Source organism: Berghia stephanieae, chromosome 2, assembly GCF_034508935.2.
Source record: "Berghia stephanieae isolate SIO BIC M18660-M18661 chromosome 2, UCSD_Bste_1.3, whole genome shotgun sequence".
NCBI lineage: Eukaryota > Metazoa > Mollusca > Gastropoda > Nudibranchia > Aeolidiidae > Berghia > Berghia stephanieae.
In genome coordinates, this window is record NC_088361.1 from 63,245,596 (window position 1) to 63,272,211 (window position 26,616).

The 26,616-nt window shown below is 34.4% G+C and overlaps 1 protein-coding gene across 3 annotated transcripts in view; it reads left to right on the plus strand.

The window, feature by feature from the left end:
- Positions 1-26,616, plus strand: part of LOC144965316 (uncharacterized) — a 115,934-nt gene that overhangs the window by 31,144 nt on the left and 58,174 nt on the right. For all 3 annotated transcript variants that reach the window (XM_078900541.1, XM_078900540.1, XM_078900542.1), the window contains 19 exons: positions 658-811; positions 7,747-8,174; positions 9,021-9,162; positions 10,578-10,806; positions 11,584-11,959; positions 12,975-13,113; positions 13,813-14,106; positions 14,697-14,923; positions 15,302-15,452; positions 16,361-16,833; positions 17,386-17,536; positions 18,130-19,376; positions 20,469-20,610; positions 21,901-22,129; positions 22,381-22,900; positions 23,073-23,211; positions 23,733-24,026; positions 24,461-24,687; positions 25,876-26,008. In XM_078900541.1, coding sequence (XP_078756667.1) covers positions 658-811; positions 7,747-8,174; positions 9,021-9,162; positions 10,578-10,806; positions 11,584-11,959; positions 12,975-13,113; positions 13,813-14,106; positions 14,697-14,923; positions 15,302-15,452; positions 16,361-16,833; positions 17,386-17,536; positions 18,130-19,376; positions 20,469-20,610; positions 21,901-22,129; positions 22,381-22,900; positions 23,073-23,211; positions 23,733-24,026; positions 24,461-24,687; positions 25,876-26,008 — 5,695 coding nt within the window. The remainder of the gene's footprint in view (positions 1-657; positions 812-7,746; positions 8,175-9,020; positions 9,163-10,577; positions 10,807-11,583; positions 11,960-12,974; positions 13,114-13,812; positions 14,107-14,696; positions 14,924-15,301; positions 15,453-16,360; positions 16,834-17,385; positions 17,537-18,129; positions 19,377-20,468; positions 20,611-21,900; positions 22,130-22,380; positions 22,901-23,072; positions 23,212-23,732; positions 24,027-24,460; positions 24,688-25,875; positions 26,009-26,616) is intronic.

Genomic DNA, 26,616 nt, shown 5'->3' on the forward strand with positions numbered 1-26,616 from the left:
GTACATATAATATTGTAAGGGGCATTGTTACTAAGTTACCGATAATTTTATTAATATTGAAAATAAAACATTAAATAACTGGTAATTTGATTAGTTATTTTTAGTGAAGGTAACCTATTGGTTATTGAAATCAAAACATTTGTTTTTCTGTTATATTATTTTATTTGATAATTTTGTTTTGTTTTAATTTTTGTTTCAGTTGAATTTTCCTATTTTGATTTGATATTTTATTTCAATCGTGCTTAAAGACACGGTTTATATGATTCATATTTTATATCATCATTTTAGCATGTATCAGTTATTCAATGCCCCCTTTTCATATATTTTATCAATTGTATTTTGTCTCTTTTTGCAAAGTATTACATTTTATGAATTAAAGAAATGTAATAGAATTTTTGTGGAACTTTTCACTTTTTTAATCAATGTTTTGTGAAGAGTGCAAGGAAGAGCAATGATTGTAATCACAAAAATGCACAAGAGACATTGGCACAAAGACCTCTTAAACCAGATCTCCTTGATGAAGGTTTGGATTGTAAAGTTAAACTGTTTTAAATGACATGAGAGAGGGGGGAAATTATAAAGAACTTTTTAAAAAATGGTGATTAAAATGAGAAAGGGACAAATTCTAACGTAAATGTTTTTTTCTTTTTTATGCAGTGTGTGATGAATTGTTGGGATTGTTCAGCAAAGACGTTGCTGGTAATGACCAATTTTCGGCCTCAACTTCCCTGAGCATTGCATTTGAAGCTCATCAAGCTCGGCTGTTCAACACACACTCAGGTCCTTCTAATGGGGGTGCTTGGGTTCCCAGGTTAGAATTTTGTTTTCATATCTCATGTGCCAAAGTCTCGTTGTGTTTGTTGCTCTGTTGTGAATGTGGATGAGTGCCATAATGTTTGTGACTATATCCTGATGGAAAAGTCATTATATCACTTTAAACCAAAGTGAAAATGAGCTTTAAAACATTTAGTTAGTTGATTGTAATCATAAAGAATTTTAAGACATGCTCAGATTCCTCGATCATTCAAATCGCATTGCAATATTTTAATGAATTGATAATCAAAGAAAACAATTGTTTTGTTGGTGAAAGAACTATTAACAAAAATACCTAACATAGTGTCCTCTGATTTTAGATTTACATTTTTAAAGACCTTTTGATCACTTACTGCTCTCAACAAGGTTTATAACAAAATCCTTTTAGCAAAACCATAGCAAAAATCTTTTCATTTCTCAACTTTTACTTATAAAGCCTATTTTTACCCAATAATTTACTTGGTATAATGTATTCAATTCCATATTGCATCAGACTTTGTGGCTTTTCTGTTCATCTAGCAGTGATTGAGGTAGCTTGGTCTACGATTAAATGCAATTTAAGACTTGTATTTTTCACCAATCTGAAATGGTCAGTTCTGTAGTTATATCAGATAAATAAGGGAGAAATGATTATTTGAAAGAAATGCAGTCTGGTCGTTGAAAATTACGTTAAAATGAGAAAACTTAATGAAATGAATTCCATCCCAAGATTTTGCTATATATTTATTTGCATATTCCTCTTTTGTAGAGGGTTTACATTTTGCCAAATAGATGTGTAAAGGTCATTTTCATTGGTGATCTCAATTGTTTGATCTCTTAACTCTAATATTTGGAGCATGGATAACTTGAACATTGAAGCTCCTGTTCATAGTTTTACAAACAAATATTACTGTCCTTATCACGGCACATAAATCTGAATAAACTATTTATCCATGGGAGAGAAATAACAAAATGGCATCCAAGTTAGATTATAAAGGGGATGCTGATGTTGTTGTAATTGTTGCTGATTGCTCTTGTGTTGTTACTACTTGCAATGCTGCTTATGATGATGGAGATTATGATGAGGATGATGATAATGACGATGATGATTGTAATGGTGGCGCAGCTGCTGATGAGGATAATGATAGACTTGATTGAGATCTGGTATTCTTGCCTACGTCTTCTCATATCTCCTGATCAATGTATCTGTCTACATTTGGCATTCGGATGAGATACAAAGCTTTTAGTCACAAGGATGTTTTTAGGACAAAGACAATGCTGCTTCACACCAGGCTGGCGCTGAAATGAAGCAAAGGTGTCGCAAGCACTGTAAAACTCTTTAAACACAAAAACACAAATCTTTAGACCAGGGGATCTTGATGCACCATTCCTCTTAAATGTGAGGAAAATATGTGCTAAATGTATTTTTTCATTGGGTAAATCATTTAGGTGTTTGATTGAGAACGAGTAGTTGACCTAATTTAGGTCATGTTAAGCCTATACATCTACAAATAGGGGGCACATAAAAGGCTACTATACTATGCTGAAATGCTTTCTAATTATTTTTCATCCCTTGATGGAACGGCATACATTAGCACAAAGGACAAATCATGCAACCTCTTAGGTACACGTATATTTTTTAGATCAAGACATTGCTGCTCTGCATCAGTGACCCACAGATTTAATGTCAACCTCCAATAGGACTGGGAAAATGTACAAAATGCTTTTCTTAAAGGTGTAGTGCTGAGATGCTCAATCCTTTGACCTACTTAAGGAAGGATGGGCATTTTGTGGGTTTTTCTGCATTTGTGGATTATTATATTTTTTTATTTGATGGGAGAGAACGGAATGGGAAAGGGATGGAGCAGTTTGACTTTGCATAGCCCTTTAATTTTCCCTCAGGGTGCCTTTAGGAATAACCATTAAGTTGCATTACTCTAATAAAATAATCGCGACAGGATATTTGGGAACATTGTAGAGACTGCAATTACCTTGCTGATTTCTTAGAAACTTAGTTCCCATTCTGATTTAGGTCATGTTGTTAGTCCAAGATAGAACTTCTACAGTATCACATTGTCCGTATGTGTGCAGTGGAATAGGAAAACCCTAAGTCCCGAAATTGACATTTTTTAAATGAAAAGTGGATGGTATACATAATTAATCTTTTTACTTTATTTCATTCAATTGTCCAAAATAGAAGAAAAAATAAAATGCTTTGAAGGTGGAAGTTTCTGAAAAGAAGGAAGTCAGAAAATGGCCTATTAAATATTTTTAAGATAAGGGTTTGTTCATAGAACTTAATTATAAATGAAATTATATAGGGTTTATGAGTCGAAACTGGTTTGTAAGAATAAGAGACAAACAAATTAATGTATATTGATCACGGGATATGATTAGTGTAATTCTGGATTTTAGCTTTCAATGGGATTTTGTTTTCATTGTTTCAAATCATGACATTTTTAGTAGATTTTTTGTGCGGTTATGTGCTCTAGTGGTATGACACTCGCCTTTAGATTGGAAAGTCTAGTGTTTGAATCTTGCTGCATAGTTGAGTCCTTGGAAAAGGCTCTTGATTAGTACTCACATTATTTTACTGTCCTCGGGTGTCAAATGAGTACCTGGCTTTTAACAGCATTGTCTATGAAAAAATTGTAATATTGCCTAATAGGCGTCATGTCTTGTCCTATGTTATGTTTTGCTGTTGGATTTGGACTCTTTGCAAAGCGTTTTGTGTGGATGTTGCGCTATATAAAAGCTTAATTTTTTTTTTTTAATTTTAATTTTTTTTACTTCACTTGTTTTGTTTTCTTGTCTTGTGTGCCACAAATTGAAGTTAACAATTGAAAAAAGGTGTTTTAAAGAAACCAGGAATAATTGTGTCCATTAGATTGATGCTTTGCATTCAGCCAAAATACTCATAACATCTGCCAGCCAGATATATCGTAACAATACACAAAATGGAACCTTGAATGTTTATAGTCTGATTGATAAAGTTTATTGAGAACTACTCATAAAGTGGATGGTTAAAAACAGTAACAAAGTTACGTCAAATTCGTTCCGTCTAGAGGATGATTCTACTAGGATATACACAGTATTATTTATGAAGATCAGGATTGATGTCCTTATCAGTTACACAAATAAGTTATCTGGTCATTTTGATGAGTTGTGAAAGGTGTGAGATAAGCCTGTGATGTTGTCAGTTCCTTGACTTCATCAACAAACAACTAATGATACACAAGTGGTTTACTCCAAATAGTATGCCATTCATACAAGGAAGGGGTGGTGCGCATTTTATGGAAATTGGAAGCAAAGAGTGAGGTCCATGTACTATTGTGTTATATGAATATGAGAATAGAAGGAGCTATGCCAGATGAAACAAAGAGACCATCCTCATCGGGAATAACCCAACAGGAAAAGAAAAGCAACAAAAAGTGTGAGCTGTAATATAGCGCAACATTCAAAAAATTTTTCTCAGGGTTCCCATACCAATGCTGCAAACATGTAAGATGAGATGTGCGGCCTGCAAGGCGCTAATATGATTTCTTTTTAATGGAGACAAAAGGTCATGGCTAGCTACTTATTTTACAGAAGATGTGGTGATAAAATGTGAGTAAGTAAGAGCCTTTTTTCAGCAATGACTTTCTCTCACTGCTGTGGGACTTGAAACTGGAATCTACAGGTCGCAAACGGGTTGTCATTCCACTAGACCACTGGCAATATATGTGACAATGAATGACATAATCAGTCGGATGATGAAAACTGAGAACTGAGATATTGCCAAGTTTAGTAAGAAGGTCAATTTTTATAAAATATGAGTTCTTGTCATAAATGATTAAATCACCCCTTTTTGTACATATTCGGGAAATATCAAAGCTTAATTTCACTTCTAAATATTTTTTACAGCTAGTCAAGTTGAAAAAGTATGAAATTTGAGAAAAGTTGCTGGATACTTTTCCCATACATCTGACCATAACTTCATTAAAATTCACCCGATTTACTTCAAATAAAGATTAAGATGCTATGGGGAGCATATTCTTTCAGAAAATGAAAAAAAAAAATGCAAATCCAAACTTTTCACCTTCCGACTGATTATGTAATGCATGGCTGACACAACATTTTGCCAGCAGTAATTGTACAGATCGCTAAAAACGATTTTTAAATTTGGTTTAAATATTAATGTTTGTATGCATAAAAGCAGACGATACACGCATTTTGTGATCAAGTTGTGTGGTTAAAACTATTTGATCAACAAGTATTCCATGATGATGCTGATAATAATAATAATAATAATAATAATAATAATAATAATAATAATAATAATAAGAATAAGAATAATAAGAATAATAATAATAATAATAAGGGGCGCAGTACAGTCTTTGTTTCGTACCCGAAAGGTACTGAATTCGATCACCTGCCGCTGCAGTCTTGAGCAAGTCACCTCGCCCTAGCTCAATTTGCGGCGCTGCACTGCAGCTGATACCAGGGTTATTCCAGTCTTCCCTTGGAATAAACCATAGGGACTAATTTCCCCTATGGAATGAATAAAGGGAATTTTATTATATTTTTATTTATTTATAAATTATAATAATAATAGCGCTAATATAATAATAATAATAATAATAATAATAATAATAATAATAATAATAATAATAATAATAATAATAATAATAATACTAATAATAATAATAATAATAATAATAATAATAATAATAAGAATAATGATGATGATGATGATGATGATGATGATGATGATGATGATGATGATGATGATGATGATGATGATGATGATGATGATGATGATGATGATGATGATGGTGATGATGATGATGATAATAATAATAGCAATGATGATGATGAAGATGACGTCGAAGATGATGATGATGATGATGATGAATGACAGTAAATAACATCTATTTGGTATTCTACCCAATGTCTTAGAGCAATGTCATTACTATAAAACAGAGATAGGTTATGGTAAAATTATTATCAACTAAAATGGAATCTATAATGTAAAAGACAACATTTAAGTGCAGCTATAAGTCGTGAACACCCCAAGAAAGTTAACTTATCTGATTAGGAAAAGGGAGTCCAAGAAATGGGGAGCTATGCCGCTGATTCTTTCATAAATATATTTTCATAACAATGATGAAGATGATGACTTTTCGCTATGTCAAAGCACTTTACAAGACTGGTATTCACCTTATAATCAGATTTAACATATTATGCTATTGCATTACATATCTGGGATTCTCTAAGACCCTATGAATATACTTGTAAAATGTTTAGTATTAAGTAAAAGAATTTTGTATAGGAAATTTATTATAAAAGAATGTGTCTTTAAGCTTTTCCTAAAGGTTGCAGAATTATAAGAAAGTCTTAAAATCAGAAGGAGGGATTGCCAAAAGATGGGGTATGAATTATATGAGAGATTAGCTCCAAAGCGCTTTAATTTGTACTTCAGTGTCACTAACAAATTAACTATATTTGATTTTCACTTTCTATCAGGTTAGTAAAGGGGAATTGGATTCAATAGTCTGATGTCACATCGCCCAGCAACAGCGGCCATCGTGGTTCTAAACAAAGAAAATCTGTACTTTTTATTTTTCATGCTAGCTTTTCATATGTCTTGTGGTCAGAATGTGTAAAAGTCAAAACATGATCAGATTTATAATGTTTTTTTCCCTCTGGATACCCTTTTATGCTCGTCGGAGAAATATTCCATAAGGGCGTCCGCCATTGTTCCGATAGTTTAGAGCCAGTTACTAAGTTACCGTGCGTCATTACGAGGGAAGTGACGTTATGACTGTTGAAGCGTATTCTTCGGTTATGAGAGCATTGTAACATATAGGATAAATTTGTACTCAATTCTAGCTTTAATTTGCAGTCAATGAGGGCTCTTAATTATCTCTTTGTCAAAATGCTGAACCTTCGTTAAAAATCCTAACTGCACTATATTAAACTTATTGAGATTTACTGATTTCAGTACATATCTGGGAAAAGATCAAGCAATGTAATACAATAATTAGGTTGTGACAATATTGAATCAGATACAATCGTTTCAATATCATCTGGGGGAAATGAATGGTAAAATTCCCAATTTTACAACTTGCTAAATAAGACGCTCCATTGAAAGAGAGCTGTCTATACTATAGTGACCCCAAAGCTTTTAGCCTTTTTAGAAATTTGAATTTTGCTACTCAATAATTATATCTGATTTTGTATCTCACTTGTCTGTCAAAAGTCCTTGTCCAGAATTTAAATGATTCCTTTTCACGCAGCTAAAAATTCATGCAGATTCACTAAAAATCCCTGAGCTGTTTGAAGTCTGTTATCCTATGACTGATGGCAAAAAAAAAAGAAGAATATAAATGGCAGTTTACTCTTAACTGTGCAATCAAAAATGTATGTGTCTTTTTTATGAATGTATTATAAAATTTTCTAGGGGAAATTGTGCTTGGTGATTCAGGCCATTATGGAATTGTTGTGTTTTCTTTTAATTTGGAGTGGTTCAAGATCAGAACAATCTTTATTGTTACATCTTAAATTGTCTGACCCAAAAATGTGTGGTTACATTTGTCTGCTTATCAGGTGTTTTTATTGTAGGCTAAATTGTATATAGTATGTTATTCAAAGCAATTTAAACCATTGAGCCACGTGGGAGCTGTCTGCTCAAAGGGTTTTGATACTTCCAATTACGTATTAAAAAAGAAAATGTGCATAAAGTAAGGTCAACATGGGGAAAAAAAAACTAACTTTTATTTCTTTTATCATAGCTACTCCAAAATCCAATTGTAAATCAATAACAGCAATAAAGTATCATTTGACGTTCAAAGTTCTTCAATTTGTTACCTGTTTTACATTTTTCAGTGTTTCATAAAACCGACGATAAAGCTTCCAACTTTCCCTATGTTAAGCTATTTAAACTAATCCTATACATATCTCCTTTCCATTCAGGCAATCGGATTCAAGTCCATACATAACAATAGACTTAAGGAATCCTGAGTTTCTCACTGGCATTGTTACACAGGGAAGCCCAGATCAACCTCAGTGGGTAACAGAATATACAATCGGTACTTCCTTTGATGGAATAAATTTCCAGCCTTACATCGACAGCCTTGATAGCTCTCCCAAAGTCTTCACTGCCAACTTTGACAGTAATACCCCAGTCAAAGCCTTTTTCGATCGGGAGGTTCCAGCTATTGCAGTTCGGTTATACCCTCTGAAATGGCAAGGAGGCATTGCTCTAAGGATGGATGCACTCTCTTGTACTGGACACGCAACAGTGCCTCCCTCAGTCTCATCAGGACCTTCTGGCTCTCCGAGTCCCTCACCCAGTGGAGGAACAGTTTTCATTCCACCACCACCTTTCGTTCTAACCCCAGGTAATTTGTCATTAAGATTTATGGTCCTTTCCTACTTTACCAATATAAGTCTTTCCTTTTTAAAAATATTGCCAATGCATGAAAGCTACTCTATTCTTTCTTATTGGAACTCTTTTTTCATTCCATTTTTTAGTTCATTCCCTTTCTTCCTGGTTTATTCGACAATAAACAAAAATTCCAATCTTGTCTTGGTCTATTTCATGCTGGATTAAGAGATTGTCTATCATCAAACATCTTTTTAGCAAATAGTTTTGGGGCATCTTTATATAATTTCTTTTTTTTTTTTTTCATCTGTACTCTTTTGAATGATTGTAGGTACCTTTGATTAAAACATATTTTTTATCATCCAAATGTAAATAATTTTAGGATAAAATTTAATGAAGAGTCATTTTCCTCATCTACTCTCTAGTCTACATTTGAGAGACATATCAAATCTTGTTGAAGTTTTGTTTTAACTCTTAAGGGAATCAAAAATTGAGAACTTACTTTCCCGAAAACCGGATTTCTAAACCTAGAGCAGGATACTCACCAGAATTCGATTACATTAATTTTGCAACATAATTTGGGTGTTTTGTTGTTGTTTTTGTTTAGTTTTTTCAAAATTTGGGCTATATGAGGAAATTTTTTATAAATGTTTTATTTTAGAATTGGCAATTAATCTGATTCTATTTTTAATTGAGCTGTATCTATTTGCGAGCATTTAAAAAAGTAAGTCTCAAACAAAGGGCAACATCGTGTATCTTAATTAATTTCGTACTGATTTTCCCCCTCACATTTTGGAATTATGGTAACGAAATGCAGATATTGTGTTTATTTTCTATGTCTGTTTTTGTAATTCCTGTCCAGATGTTATCTGTAATGTTCCAATGTATGTGGACATGCCAAATTTCATGCCTGATAATCAGCTTTCGGCATCAAGTTCTGCTGATGTGAAGCATGGTGCAGCTGCTGGGCGACTGAATAATGAATTTAACTCATGGATACCAAGGTAAGTTTTTCATCATCATTTTTGTCTGTAATTAATATTTTACACAAACATATTTATGCCAAAAGTTGTTCACAATTTTTTTGTTGTTGTTGATTATGGCGGCGGTGGTGGTGGCAGTGATGATGATGATGATGATGATGATGAAAGAGAATAAGTAGTAATAGTAGTATTTGAAGAAGAAGAAGAAGAAGAAGAAGAAGAAGAAGAAGAAGAAGAAGAAGAAGAAGAAGAAGAAGAAGAAGAAGAAGAAGAAGAAGAAGAAGAAGGAGAAGATGATCCTGATGATCATCATGTTGATGATTATGATGGTGATAATGATACGGAGTTATTGTATTGTTCTCTACAAATATTTACTCGGATTTCTTAGAAATTTATCTGATGTATTCCCATATTTACTCTAAATTACTCGTTTCAACCATAAATAAATATAAATAAATATGTAAAATTATTCAGCACATTAAGTGGGGTATCTGGGATTATATTGATTTTTAATTTTTTTTTTTTAAATTCTCTCCATTGCTCATGGAACAAAATATGTTCATATCAAACAATACAAGTCATCTGTTTACTAATCTATTCTTTTTGTCTTTTTTTTTGTTCTGGCACTCTTACAACAATCGCCACTACCAGACACTCATTCTTAGTTGGCTTGAGTGGGGCTAATGTGTGAAATATATATTATTCAAGGAGACAGTGGTAGGGCTAGAGTAAGCTATCATTGCCATGCAGGAAATCCTTTAAGATCAACTGGCCAAGCCCAATCCTTTTTCAATAGGGACATTGTACCAATTCTGCCATGGAATCATGCAAAATCATTAATCATGAAAGACACAAGTCCAATTCTTGTCTTATGATCATATATTTTGGTTGTCATTCATACATCCATCTGTAATATGTTGTCTCAATTTGGTATTATGTTAAAAATGGTATTGGAGGTATTTAGGGCCATGTACCGAAGGGGGGGGGGGGGGGGGGGGGCTTCTTGAAAATCAAAATCATTGAGCCCTCATTTCATTGGCAAATTGTCCAGTGCCGTTCCTGAGTGCAGTTGAGATTTTTTTTTTTTTGGACCCCACCCCCATGGGATTTAGCTGGGTCTATTAGATCTGGGAGAAAGTACTTTTTAATAGACTAATCTTATGTCCAAAGGGTAGGACGCACTATAAAAATTGGAATAAATTCAGTCTCCATTGGCTTCATGGTTCTGAAGAACAACTTCCAAAACCCTAATAGTTGAATTTGGTATTAAAATTTAGAAAGTTTAGTTCAAAGAAATGTGCTTTTATTAATGAAAATATCCGGTAATTTTTTTAATGTTGACTTTAATTTCCATTCTCCTCGCTTCGTTTATTCCAATATAATACCTGATGGAGTCACATTTATTATCATATTATCTTGTAATTTGTCTTTTTCAGAACTGCCAACAAAGACCAGTGGCATCAAATCGACTTCCTGACACCTCAGAACTTATCAGGAATTTTGACACAAGGCAGTCCTGACTCTGACAAATGGGTATCTACTTACACCATCAGTACCAGTGTGGACGGTTACACATATTACCCTGTGAGACATTCAGATGGTCAGGCTGTTGTGTACCATGCCAACACAGATAAAGACGGAGTAGCCAGAAATTACTTTCCACATGTAAGTGATCGCTAGTTGGATTTGACCGAGAATGGTGATAATGATTATCAACTAATGGCCCCTCTCTCTCTCTCTCTCTCTCTCTCTCTCTCTCTCTCTCTCTCTCTCTCTCTCTCTCTCTCTCTCTCTCTCTCTCTCTCTACATACACACACACACACACACACACACACACACACTCATCACTGGACATGCAGAGTACAATTTCTATGTCACACTGTGTATTACATACAAACTTATAAACTTTTTTTTAATAGAGAAAGAATATAAAACATATATACTCTTTCCAAAGATGAAGTGTTTTTTGATAATCAGCAAAATTTCTGGTAAGTGTTAAAGTCTGTATTATTCGGGGGAAAAAGTTTACCCCTACAATGCAAATTGGTAGAATTAATAAAATAAGATTCCCTTTATTCTCCTTTGCCAAAGGGAGATTTATGTTTAGGGTCCATTCCTATGGAAGATTGAACAGCCCAGGTGTCAGCCTTAGTGGAGCACAACAAAGCAAGCTTGGGTGAGGTGACTTGCTCAAGGCCACACAGAGCATCTGGGCTTGAAGCAAAGATCATATCATTGTACCATACTGCCCTATTTAATGTCCTATTTTGCTTAGATTTTAACTATTGAAATTAAGTGGCAGAAGTGCCGTAAGAGTCAGGGTGTGGGTTCAAATCCAATTACTGCAAAAGTTTTTTATTTTCTATTGTCTTCTGACACTTCTCTGCTCACTTCATTTCTTATTACAATGATGTATAAACGTGTGTAAATTGATGTTTCAGGTGATAGTAGCCAGATTTGTACGATTGAATCCTGTGACCTGGTCTCGAAATGGTCCAGCTCTACGAGTTAACTACATAGGCTGCATGTTCACATCCATGTCAACACCCAGACCTACAGTGCCATTCTTCCAGCCTCCAACTCAGCCATACTATACTCCAACTCCATCACCCAGTCAAGGATCAGTAAATAATCCTTCACTATCACCAAGCCCTGGATCTTACAGTAATCCTACACCATCACCAAGCCCGGGGTCAATTAAGAACCCTTCACCATCGCCAAGCCAGGGATCAATCAACAACCCTAATCCATCACCAACTCATGGAGCATTTTACAGTCCTACTCCTGCTCCTCCAATGTACCCCACTCTTGAACCATGTAGGTGATTTTCATTTTGTTCTAGTAGTATTAGACTTGGCCTGCGACTTATTTGTCATCTGTTTGAGGGGTGGGGGGGGGGGGGGGGGGGGGGGGAGTTGGAGGTTATAGGCAAAGTTGAGTCCTTGGAAAATGCTCTTTACTCACATTTCCTCACCATATTCAGGTGTAAATATTGAGTACTTGCCAGTAATGGCACTGTCTCTGTCAAAAATAACATAATAGCGCCTTACAGACTGCATGTCATATCTCACGTGTTCAATTGATGTTCAAAAATGATTGCTAGTATATTTAATGGATATTGCCCAATATAAAAATTCACATTTTTTACTTTTTAAAAATTTTAACCAAAGGACATCTAAAATAAGGTTAGCTCCTTTCAAAACGTCTCACTCAGATATTATTGCCAGATGTTGTGACTGCATTTTCAGTTTTTAAAGGTTTTATAGTTGGACAAATTTGATTTTGATGAAGAGAGACTAATGTATCCTATTGTACAGAATGCTATTTTCACAATAGCAAAAGAATTATTTTGATGACATTTGGATATTATTTTATTTGAGCAAATATCTGTTTGATATAATGATACTCTTGGTCAAATGATTATGGAGTCGGTGGTTCAGAACTATGTTGTATCAAAGTCATATGATATTGAACACTGTTAGTGAAGGTATGGTGACCATGATTGCAAAACTGTGGCCCTAGTTTTATTTCTTTCGGTAAGACACTTTATTATTATCCTACTTGACTCAGGTGTTAATGTGTACTTGGCTGCATATATTGTAATTTTTTCAACTATTTAGTCTGGGCGAGAGGGAAAGGGAAGGGAAAATAGATGAAGTGCATCGAGTGTGTTGAATCTGTCAAAAATACACTTTACAAGTGTTTGAATTTTATAGTGCATTCTTATTTAATGGGTCACCTAAAAACCAAATCTTTCTTTAACATCCTATGTAAGTGTGTCAAAGCATAAAATACTTCTTTAAAGTAAATATGATATAATTTCTTTCACAAGTATGCACTCAAGAAATGGGAGTCGGGAACCAGAAGATAATCACAGACTCACAAATATCTGCTTCATCTCATGATCCCAATCATGAATCTGAGCTGGGAAGATTATCACGAGACTACTATGAAGGCTCTTGGATTCCTGAGTAAGATATTGCAGTTTCATTTGCAATTTATTTCACTTTCTTCTAGCATTTTAATGAAATTGTAAAAACGTGGAATAATTTCATTTTTGTATAAGTTGTCACTATGTTTGAGCATTATTTCCTTCATTAGGTTTTGCGGCATAATGTACCAGTCATTAATTTACCAATATATTGAATATGTTTCCAATTAAAAAGAATAAATAGTAACTGCACTATTTAATCCATCCATCTCACTTATGAATTTTTATTTTACTTAAAGAATAATATTTATTCGTGTATTTTTTTATCTTAAGTTTAACACTTTGTCTGTGAGAACACAATGCAAAATACTTGGTAACAAAACTCTTAGATTTCTCTACAAGTATATATCTTCAATAAAGAATATAATACATAACAAGGAATGTTAGGGTATTAATTCTACTGTCTCTTGCTTTTTGACATCTTAAGAAGGGTTTGAACCCAGGATTCTCATTGGGATATATTCTGTTCTTTATTGAAACTAGTATAGTAAATTTTTGTCTACATTTTAACTGCCCATGACAGCAAATAACTTAGTATTTGCTTTCTCTGACCATAGCTTTTCTTCTTGATTAACAATGTTTTTACAACTGTGTCACTTAACATTAACATGAAAGCAGCCAGAAGCATTCTTGATTGAACATTATTAACACTTACGTAATATATCTGAAAACCCTTCAGGTTAAGTGACTCAAGCCCATACATCCAAGTGAATTTCAAGGAGCCAAAACTTCTCTCAGGCATTGTGACTCAAGGAGAAGGACAAGAGGACAAATGGGTAGAGGAATACGAAGTGCACTACAGTATGGATGGGGCCAACTTTTATCCTTATTCTTTTAAACAAGACGGTATAGCAACTGTCTTCACTGGAAATTCTGATTCTGATACTCCCGTTACCCAGCCATTTGTGAAAAATTTTATTGCTCAGTACATCAGAATAAAACCTGTAACCTCTCACAATTCTGCTGCACTAAGGTGAGAGATGTTACCTCCTTCAATATAAAAGTCTTTTGCTTTGATTCAGTTTTTTTAAAAATAATTTCCCCAAAAAATGAATTGGAAATTTGTGATCAATGTGACCACGTCAATCTGGTTTTATGTCGAAATGGATTAGATGAAAAAAGCATTGAGTTTAAAGTCTAAATATTCATAGAGAGGAATTCGAAGTATTTTTAAGTTTGAAAAACAAATCTTTTTCTTCAATGAAGCCATTTAGTATACGACGTTAAGCTCATGGTTACATTTTAGTATAAGGTTAATCCTGAAATGATATGTTTTTCCCAGGCACTAGCAGGAGTCCATCGCCATGACAATCCTGTGAAATGTGAAAGTCTGTTTTTTTCTGTGGTCTATGATTTTAAAAATATAAAAATAAGTGCGTCTAAAAGCTATGTAAGACTGAGACCTTGTGGCTTTTGGCGTGAGTAATTTGGCTGCGTGAATCTACTGTTGTTCTTTAAATATTTCCACATTTCCCTAGGTGTCTATGACACAAGAGTGTGACAGACTCTGAAGTCTAAATTTGAATGCCATTGTATCATACCTTTCATTTTATTTTTTTTCAGATTTGAGGTACTTGGCTGCAATCCATCCTCAGAAAACCCTGCCACACCAACACGCCCACCTATGCACACACCTACTCCATCTCCATCTCCAGGATCAGGAGAGTCTCCATCACTCTCTCCATCACCAGGGTCTGGTGACACACCTAGTGTTACTTCTCCAACTGGGAATAAAGATTCGTCTTCAACACCAGCCCCAACTCATGGAGTCTATTTGCCACCACCTACAGGTAATGTTAATAATGTGGATACCAGAAAGATTAAATATCTTTTTGGCCAATCATTTTTTTTTCTTGACCAAAAAAACTTACTGCGCATTGCTCACTTTGCAGTACTGCACTGTATATCAGATGCCTAGGTAATTTCTCATTTAAAAGAAAACATTGGTAGACCCGAAAGATAATTTTTTTCCATTTACAATTAATAAATATGATATTTATTTTTTTTTTCTTCTTTTTATTAATTCTGTAACCCATTTGAAAATCAAAAGCCTAAAAGCAGAGACATATCTTGTTTTTCTCCCTTTTTAAAAATGCTTTTTTGTTGTTGTTGTTGAGCACAGTCTACGCAAAAATATTTAATCTGTGTAAATTCCCTTTTATTCTCAGTTTGCGTGATTCCCATGGGTGTCAGCAATCAATACATTGTGAAAGACAATCAGATGACTGCATCATCAGCTACTGATACAAATCATGAAGCATCTGATGGCCGTATTTACAACAGATTGTCCCCCAAGAGTGGTGGATCCTGGATCCCTGTGTAAGAATGCTTTTGACATTTTTTTTTTTTAAACAGTGAAGTGCAACTTTTGTGGATCTTAAAGATCTTACCCTGCAGAATTTTCAAATTTTCTGTTAAATAAGAGGCAGAGCTTTAATTATAAAATATTTTTTTTTAATTTTATACTTTAGTTTCATCTTGATTGAGGATTTGTTCTCTTAGTTCATACCATCATCTACTTTTATTTTCTTTGAAAACACACACCATAATTTGAATTGCCATCGCTTTCATCACTATCATAATCATCATTGTTCCCGACTTTATTTTCATCATCCTACCTGTGTGCGAAATCCTTAGCAAAGGCTGTGAACAATTCTTGTCTGTCCTTATAAGTTGAATAAATTTTTATTGTGGTCGTTTTCCGTCTGTTGTGCAACTCTATACCCATTATCTTTGAAATTTCCACAGAGCATAAACTCAGTTTTTTTTATCATTTGATTTTAGTTTGTTTAAAATCGTCCAATCTTTTACTGCCAAAACACACCTTTCTGTTTTAGTCACAGGTTTAGGGAGATTTTATAAAATATCTGAATTGTACTTATAGGGGTTTGATGATTGATATATAACAAAATTAATTCAAGGTTAATGTTTTGTTATAGCTTGTTTATTTTTTTTCTAGTTAAAAAAAAAAAATCAAACGTGTGATCAGTGATGGGATTCATGTATTGTGAACTAACTCAATTCACATTTCTTTAAGATAGGTATTTTGGAAAACACTTTACATATATTTACGTGTATTAAATTTTGATTCAATTCAAATATGGATAAGCTTCAGGTTTTTATAGGTCTAGAAATCGAATTTTGTTCCTTAAGGTTCACTTAGGAATATTAATTGATGCAAATAATTTTTTTAGAACTAAACAAAATGTATGTCTCCTCTATTAAAGATCACCATCCAATGAATGGATTCAGGTTGACTTCAAAGAACCCAAACTTTTATCAGGAGTAATCACTCAAGGGAGTCCAGATCAACAACGATGGGTTGAAAAGTTTGAAATCTACACAAGTCTGGACGGACAACACTTTGTGCCTTACACCCTTTTCCCTGGTGAATCAACACCCGTGTTATTCACAGGAAACAAGGACCAAAACACCCCTGTGAGGAACTTGTTTAACCGTGAAGTGATTGCCACTTTCATTAGATTGGTTCCTGTAACACCTTCTCCTAGAGGTATCGGATTGCGGTTCAACGTGCTTGGTTGTGAACCAGACCTACCACCTCAGCGTGTACCCACTTTAGCTCCTACACCTGGAGGTGGCAACACACCATCACTTGCCCCAACACGTGGATCAGGAGGAGTGCCAACTCCATCTCCATCCCCTGGAGACACAAATGTCCCAACCCTGCCCACTGCCACTCGTGAGTAAAATGATATTTAATTTGATCATTAAAAGATTTTATAACTCTATTAATCTATATCTTTTTCATTATGTTTCATTGCTTTTAACACACAAGCACACACACAATCTCTCTCTCTCTCTCTCTCTCTCTCTCTCTCTCTCTCTCTCTCTCTCTCTCTCTCTCTCTCTCTCTCTCTCTCTCTCTCTCTCTCTCTCTCTCTTCCATAATGAAATCATATTTGATGTTCAGTATCAGATTTTCCCAAACAGAATGCTTGATGGTATCAGTTTTAGTAAATGTTAGCCAAACTGTTATTGATGTGGGATGAAGCAGCTGCCGAAAAGTATTTTAAAAAAATCAAATTTCAGAAACATGAAATTTTAGATTTTTTCAGTTTACTCATGTCTATTCATTTTATTTAAGAAAACATGTCTAATTGACCTCGTATATATTTTTTTTCACTATAGATTCAATTTTTTAGCATCGAGATCACTCCGACTTGATACCAATGTGAGGCGATGATTGATAAAATGATTGATGTGTATATTTATGTTTGTCATGCTCATGTAGCTTGTGATATACCAATGGGAATCAGCAACCCTCAGGTCATTAGAGATTACCAGCTGACATCCTCAAGTTACTTGGACGCCAACCATGGTCCGACCAGAGCCAGAATTTTCACTCAGATTGATGGATCCCTCTCAGGAGGGTGGTCGCCAAGGTAATAAAAAGCTTATTATTAATTCATTTAATTCATTCATCCCTTCTATCATACAGGTTTCATTGGTTTGGTTAACTTATATTCATTCAGTGAATAATGTAGAAGAATGTCTATTAGAATAAACGTCCAGATGGAACAAGAGTTTCTGTAACAGATTCAATTACTTATTAATTTAATTTAATTTTTTTTAACGAAAAGATAATAAAAATTGATGTTTGAAAAAATGAAGGGACACTTAAACATCCGTCCTGGAAAAAGAGAACAACAGATTCAATTTTTGTCCAACCCTCCCCCCTGATTATTGCAAATAATTTTCACTTTGAGCTTTCATATTTATGCAGCATAAACCAGTAATCAATTTCAAAGAATGTCTGTCACATAAAATCGTGATTTGTCGTAGGAGATGTAATCATTTTTCATTCATGGGCTATGGATTCATTACATTGCACGTCACACTGTTTAGTTGTTATTTAATGAAAGCTATCAATTTTGAGGAGTCCTTGAATTGATAGTAATCTTGGTCTTTTGATTTGGGTGTTTTCATTAAAATAAAAGTAATGTCCTTTTCTCATCATTTACTTCTCCCTAAACAGTCTTGACGACAAGAAACCTTATGTTCAAGTTGACTTCTTGGCTCCATATGAAATATCTGGAGTTGTGACTCAAGGCCTTGCAAATGATCCATCATGGGTCAGCAAATACACCGTTTATTACAGCAATGATGGAATCAACTTCATCCAAGTCACTGATGATAACAATGATCCAATTGTGTTTAATGGGAACACAGACCAATTTTCACCAGTGCCAAATTTCTTCAATGCAGTCACTGCCCGCTATGTGAGAATACAACCCACCGATTTCCATAATTCTGTTGGTTTGAGATTCAACCTTTATGGATGCAGTCCGCCGCCACCACACACAGGGACCGAAATACCCAATCCATCACCTAGCCCTGGACAATATGTAAATCCAAGTGCTTCACCAAGCCCTGGACAATATGTAAATCCAAGTGCTTCACCAAGCCCTGGACAGTATGTAAATCCAAGTGCTTCACCTAGCCCTGGACAATATGTAAATCCAAGTGCTTCACCTAGCCCTGGACAGTATGTAAATCCAAGTGCTTCACCTAGCCCTGGACAGTATGTAAATCCCAGTGCTTCACCAAGCCCTGGACAATATGTAAATCCAAGTGCTTCACCTAGCCCTGGACAATATGTAAATCCAAGTGCTTCACCTAGCCCTGGACAATATGTAAATCCAAGTGCTTCACCTAGCCCTGGACAATATGTAAATCCAAGTGCTTCACCTAGCCCTGGACAATATGTAAATCCAAGTGCTTCACCTAGCCCTGGACAATATGTAAATCCAAGTGCTTCATCTAGCCCTGAACAATACGGATCTTCGAGTCCTTCCCCTAGTCCTGGTCAATACGGATCTTCAAGTGTTTCACCTGGTCCTGGTCAATACGGATCTTCAAGTGTTTCACCTGGTCCTGGTCAATACGGATCTTCAAGTGTTTCACCTGGTCCTGGTCAATACGGATCTTCAAGTGTTTCACCTGGTCCTGGTCAATACGGATCTTCAAGTGTTTCACCTGGTCCTGGTCAATACGGATCTTCAAGTGTTTCACCTGGTCCTGGTCAATACGGATCTTCAAGTGTTTCACCTGGTCCTGGTCAATACGGATCTTCAAGTGTTTCACCTGGTCCTGGTCAATACGGATCTTCAAGTGTTTCACCTGGTCCTGGTCAATACGGATCTTCAAGTGTTTCACCTAGTGCTCAAGTATCGGAAACAACAAATATATTTATCCCACCCCCACCATTTGTTTTAACTCCTGGTAAGTATATATTTGATATCGATTTTTTTCTTAGTATTTTTCAGTGAAGTTACATCGACAGTTTGCTGACAAGGATATTTCATTAACTATAAAATTAATCTTTCAGATTAACTATGTCAACCAAGAATACTGAAAAATTTGGAAGATTACTTTTCTGATATATTTTATTTCTTTTTTGGGGGCTGAGGTAAGGGGCGAAGAGGGGGGGGGGGGGGCATATAGCACATGGCGCTCAAACTATAATAATGCTATGTTTTTTGGCCTGAAGCAACATATCAAGGTTGGTTTGGATTGTCAGTGATAGTGACTCACACTGACGGTTGTTTTTTTGGGGTTTTTTTAATACTGCAAAAATGGCTCAGGTTTTTATACTTTAAAATATAAGTTTTACTTGTGATAATTGATTTTAACTTTATGTCGTTTTTTAAAATTTACATATTGGCAATGACTTTTACATTTACCTTACAAATATTTAAATGTAATATAATCTGATGTAATGTGTATTTTGTAAAGTGCCAATATTTATTTACAATGCTCAGTGGCGCCTTATAGAAGCAATCCAAAAACCAACAGTTAGTAAAATATGGATTTATTATTTTTATAATCTAAACCTAGATTAATAGAATCAATGTCAACTAAAAAACATGACTTTATCAACATTAACAGCAACAGCAACAACAATGATAATAATAATGATGATGATGACGATGATAGTAATAATAATAATAATAATAATAATAATAATAATAATAATAATAATAATAATAATAATAAAAATAATATAATAATAATAATTATAATAATAATAAAATTATAATAATAATAATAATAATAATAATAATAATAATAATAATAATAATAATAATAATAATAATAATAATAATAATGATAATAATAATAATGACCATGATGATGTGATGATGATGTTGATGATGATGATGATGATGATGATGATGATGATGATGATGATGATGACTATGATGATGATGATGATGATAATTATTATTGTGATCATGGTGATAATTGGATTCACTTTTTTCATTCCAATTTTTTTTCATGAGATAACACAAAAATATTTGCTCTTAATTCCAGATGTCATTTGCAATGTGCCACTGTTTGTGGACACCCCAGATCGTGTTTTTGATGGCCAGTTGTCTGCATCAAGTTATGAGGACCAACTTCACAGTGCTGCTGAAGGAAGGCTTAATAACAAAGCAGGCGCTTGGATTCCAAGGTACTAAATTGTTGATAAACAGTTGGTTGATTGGCTGAGTGTCACATCTTAAAACAAAGCCAAGCAATGTTGAGCATGATCAGTAACTCGCTGAATGACAATGATTTCAAAACCCTGGCCATAGTAATGTGTCTTTAGGATAGACTTTTGTCGAGTATCACTGTATTACAATATCTGACTGTCGCCAAATGGTATTATGTCAGGATTAAGAAGACCCAAAAAAGTGTGTCAAGAATTAAAATGATTGTAAAAAAGAACTTTATTTTTTTTATAATGTAAGAAACTGTATTAATTTTCCACCATAAAAAGTAAAAATGAACCCCGAGATTCATGTTTTTGGCTAAGAATTCAATTTTGAACACTTAGTTCATCCTGCCATAATAAAATACCGCTTTGAGACGGTGGGTCACATATGGGAATGGAATAGTAGATTTTGATGGCTTTGAATCTTTCATAAGTATATTTTTTAAGTACACATGCACGTAAGAACAAAAGAATGACTCATGTGACTTCAATCAATTGATTTGTTGCAATCCGATGCAGTGATGTTCATGCAATGCCTTTCCGTTTCTCATGAATTTGAACTGGAACTTGAACCATTCAATTCAGGTGTGATTGTGTACCCCACCATAGACAATGTTAAATATTGTAAGAGTGATGATGCTAGTAGGGTATCTTACAGTCTGCTAGTGCTCTGTATAAAATGAGATATTGGTTACTTGATGTCTGCTTTGGAAATAAATGAATTGCTGTGGTTCATTACTTATGATGAATCTATGGGAATGCACTATATAGATATGTATATTCGTTTTATCAGTGAATTAGTGATTTTCCTATTAATGTGCAGGCAAGGTATGATGTTTCTATAGAAATTAGTTTCTTAGGTAATCATAAGGTGGAAAAGGTGCCTGAACTTGAATCAAAAATGAAAAGTTTCTCCATGTCAATCCTATTGATTTGGATGCAGATATAAAAGTAAATCACAATTACATTTTTATTATTCAGTCTCATTCATTTACTTTTCATTGTTTAAACTAAACCACGATTTGAAAAAGAAAAAATTGGCATTCTCTAATTAATTCCAGTGTTTGCACATTTGCTACTGTCATAAATTATGTCTCATTAATATTTTTTGGGGGTTATGTTACCAACTTTGAATCTGTGAAATGGTTTTCTCTTATTTTGTGTTTTAAAAAAGTAAAGACAAATTAACCATTTAAAAGGATTGGATAAAAGCGTTATAGAAATCTCTCTTTTTACTTCAAATTGAATGTAATCCTTTCTTCTCAGCTCATCCAATTCTCGACAATGGCATCAAGTTGACTTTTTAACAAAACAGAACCTGTCAGGAGTCCTTACACAAGGCAGTCCAGACTCAGACCAATGGATATCTACATTTACTATCAGTACCAGTGTAGATGGTTATACGTTCTACCCTGTGAGACATGCAGATGGTCAAGCTGTTGTCTACTATGGAAATAAGGATAACGATGGAGTTGTCAGAAATTACTTCCCCCATGTGAGTTCTGATCAGTTTATGGTTTTATTTGTGTGTGTGTGTGTGTGTGTGTGTGTGTGTGTATGTGTGTGAGTGTGAGAGAGAGAGAGAGAGAGAGAGAGAGAGAGAGAGAGAGAGAGAGAGAGAGAGAGAGAGATTGATATACACTTTAGTCCATGCCTCTATTTTTCTTTATGCCAATCCAATTTAAGAAATCTTATCAAAAGAATACATTTGTTATTTAAAAGTCTCACATTAATTCTATCCATCAGGTGATTGTTGCCCGATACATCCGTCTGAATCCTGTGACTTGGTCTCCAAATGGTCCAGCTCTACGAGTTAACTACATAGGCTGCATGTTTACATCCATGTCAACACCCAGACCTACAGTGCCATTCTTCCAGCCTCCCACTCAGCCATACTACACTCCAACTCCATCACCCAGTCAAGGATCAGTTAATAATCCTTCACTATCACCAAGCCCTGGGTCTTACAGTAATCCCACACCATCACCAAGCCCGGGGTCAATTAAGAACCCTTCACCATCACCAAGCCCAGGTTCTTACAGTAATCCCTCCCTTTCACCAAGCCCAGGTTCTTACAGTAACCCGTCCCTTTCACCAAGCCCAGGTTCTTACAGTAACCCATCCCTTTCACCAAGCCCAGGTTCTTACAGTAACCCCTCCCTTTCACCAGGCCCAGGTTCTTACAGTAACCCAACTCCAACGCCCAGTCATGGAGCATACACTAATCCGACGCCAGCACCTCCTATGTATCCGACTTTAGAACCATGTGAGAACTTAATTAACTATTGCCTCCTTATAACACTTTAAACGATATTAGAAATTTGAGGTATAGGTCTTGCTAATGTTCAATAAAATGGAATATATTTTATACTTTAAAAAAAAAGTGTACGGGATATTTTCAAACATCCCATTAATGAATTTTATTTTATTTTGTCCAGTATGTACCACGGAAATGGGTGTTGCTAATCAAAGAGTGGTTGAGGACACACAGCTCTCTGCTACCTCTGAAATACCTGATCATGGCCCTGAACTTGGAAGGCTATCTAGAGATTATTATGAAGGATCTTGGATGCCTGAGTAAGTCTTCTTCCATTGTGATTCAAATGAGTCTCAAAATCTTAAATAGATTCTCATTATATTCATTATTGTCACTTGTTATTACACATATCAAAATGTTTTACTCTACTCTTTAACACGCCACTATTTTTTTCAACAGTATGTGTTGACGGGTAACGTGTCCTTAGTAAATTTATTTGTGTCATTCAATCATCAAATGGTACCTTTAGAAGATACAATACATCTTATTCACCATCGGTTGTCAAAAAGAGTTGTAAGACATATTGATTTCAGCACCAAATAATTTTAACATTGACAATATTGTTCCTTTCACTGAAAACATAACAAGTTAATTAGTGGCATTGATGCCAAGTCTCTGTGAATTGAACAATAGAAGAATTATGATAGTAAACTTTATATAACAGTAATGATTAAAGAAGATTGAATACAGCGAATCAAGTGCATTGCTCTTGATTTATTCCTGATGAAGAAGCAAGATAATCTTCATTATTTATTTAACTCATTTCGTTTTATTTTCTCAGACCTAGTGATCAAAAGCCTAACATCCAAGTGGACTTCAGGGAGCCAAAATTACTCTCAGGAATCATCACTCAAGGAGAAGGGCATGAGGACAAATGGGTTGAGGAGTTTGAAGTTCTCTCCAGTATGGATGGCACCAATTACTTCCCTTATTCGTTTAGTCAGGATGGCAGTGCTACTGTTTTCCCTGGAAACTCTGATCCCAATACCGAAGTAACAGCTGTGTTTGTCAAAAATATCATTGCTCAGTACATTCGAATTGTGCCCCTCTCCTACCACAAGGGAGTTGCTTTAAGGTGAATTGACACATGAATAGTGGACAGAGATAATTATAATGATGATGTTGATGATAATAATAATAACTCGAGCTTTTTTAAAGAAAATTATTATTATTATTATTATTATTATAATTATTATTATTATTATTATTATTGTTGTTGTTGTTGTTGTTGTTGTTGTTGTTGTTATTGTTGTTGTTGTTATTATTGATGATATATATTTTGGAATCATCACACTTTACTTAATAAAACTTTCGATTTGTTAATTTTTCTTGTTCATTACATTTTAATATAACTAAGAATTGTCTGTAAAGTCACAAGAGTTCGATGAAAAGTCACATCTCTCCTACTCAACTTTTTAAAAAGGTACAAATACACGTGCTGTCATTTCAACTTGTCACCTTTAAACAGTAAAATTATCTAAGCCTCTTGGTTCCTCATTTTGCATTTAGATTTGAAATGCTTGGCTGCAACCCATCATCTGAAAATCCTGCCATTCCTACTCGACCACCGATGCACTCGCCAACGCCATCACCATCACCTGGAACAGGACAGTCTCCATCCTTATCTCCATCCCCAGGATCGGGTCAGTCACCTTCCTTGCCACCCTCATCAGGAGATTCCAGCACTACGCCAACCCCTGCTCCCACTCATGGAGTCTTCCTCCCTCCTCCAACCGGTAAGTCAAGCGTGGTTGTTGCACATGCAGAACAAAAAAAAATCAAAATGGCAAAATAAATCTGGATTTTTTTTCCACAGCCACCATTACTTGTTTTTAAATTAAATTTGATTTCTAATGCATTTTTACACAATTATTTATGTGGAAAAAGGTGAATTTCTCATCTTTGGTTGGTTGAGGTTTCTCTGGTTAAAACTTAGATTTTTGGGGGGAAAAGAAAACAGGTTTTATTTTTTGTTGTGACAGATTTTGGTTAGGAGTTATGCTATCAAAACTTCTCACTATGATAATGATAACTGATAGTTGCAGTGAAAAATAAATATACTGCGTTGTCTGGAATCAGGATTTAGTTTGTGGTATAACAGATCAAATGGTCTTCTTGTTTATGTGATTAAGTCTATGTTCATTCTTTAGTTGCCAATAAGAAAAGTTAACTATAAAACAGATGTAACTGTAAGGTTATACTGTATCCTCTCTCATGTTGTTCCTTCTAATTTACGACACCTGCTGTTCTTTTTGTTTTTTCTTTTCATAGAAACCAAATGAAAATCATTTGCCAGACAGGAAATAGATGAATATGTCTACTTTTGAGAGAAGAGGATATTTTGTTATTGTTTATATAACTTTGTGTGTGGTTAATTTACAACTTTATAAATATGTGTTATATTAGCAATCAGTTTATTGTCTCTCTTTTCGGTGGAGATCTATGAGCCGATGCCTAGATGAGAAAGACTCAAAGCCATATTATATCACTGCTGATATCTACTTATGGTCTTCTTAGGACTGGCTACCTGCCTTTTAGTGATATCATCAGACACATTTTCTCTAACTTTCTTACTCTGATTGTCATATACTTATGGTGCTATCATTTACTGTGTGGTGGTATTTAGATAATCAAAATCATATTGCGTTTTTTAATACTTCTCTCAAAGATTTTTTTTTTTCTCTTTAAATTATTTTTTTAAATTTTCAAACATTCATTTTTAACATATCTCATCCATAGATTCCTGTTATTTTAATGTTCAAATGTTGTGTTCTTTTGATAGCTAATTTTTACCAGCTTTTAAGGCTTTTTGTATTCGTCTGGGAATTTTGAGAGATATATCCATAAAAGTAGAATGAGAGGTTATCGATTACACATGACGTTTTTCTTCTCATTATCAATTCTTTTTAACCATTTATCTACAGTTTGCGTTGTACCAATGGGTGTTAACAATCACTACCTGGTTGATGACAGTCAGATTACGTCATCATCAGCACAACCAAATCATGAAGCTTTCAAAGGTCGACTCTACAGTCCTAAAGGCTCATGGGAACCAACGTAAGGTTTTATAATTATTTTCCCAAAATATCTGATATTAGAATGACGTGCCTATTTCCAATCAATTAAATGTTTATCTTTGTATAATAGTGTAATGATATACCATCTTGGAAATATTTGGCACATATTCACTAAACAAGATTTATTGGGTGAACGAAAAAAAAGTGTCCCGACTTTGACACATAAGAACTGGTAGGTTTTCAGAGCAATTTTTTCAAATACTTCAACAACAAAAAAAGAAGACATTTTTGTGTTGTTGGATATAATAATTTTCCAGGGACATTAACTAAAATACACAAGTTATCATGTTTGTGAATCATAAAATAAGTTGCTCAAATTTAGACATAATGCATCATCCTTTTGGACCCTATAAATTGTATCCATCGCAATATGCCCATTTAATTCTTTCTTGTAATATAAAACAAAATGTAAATAAACCATATGTGGCTAGTATAGAAGTAGAAATACAATCTCATACATTATAATGACATCAGATTTGGAAGATGATGGCTTACACTTGTATAAGTCACACTTAGTAAGATGCACCTACTTAAACTACTGCATTATTTTATTAAAAACTTGCCACAATCATTAGCCCACACAGTATG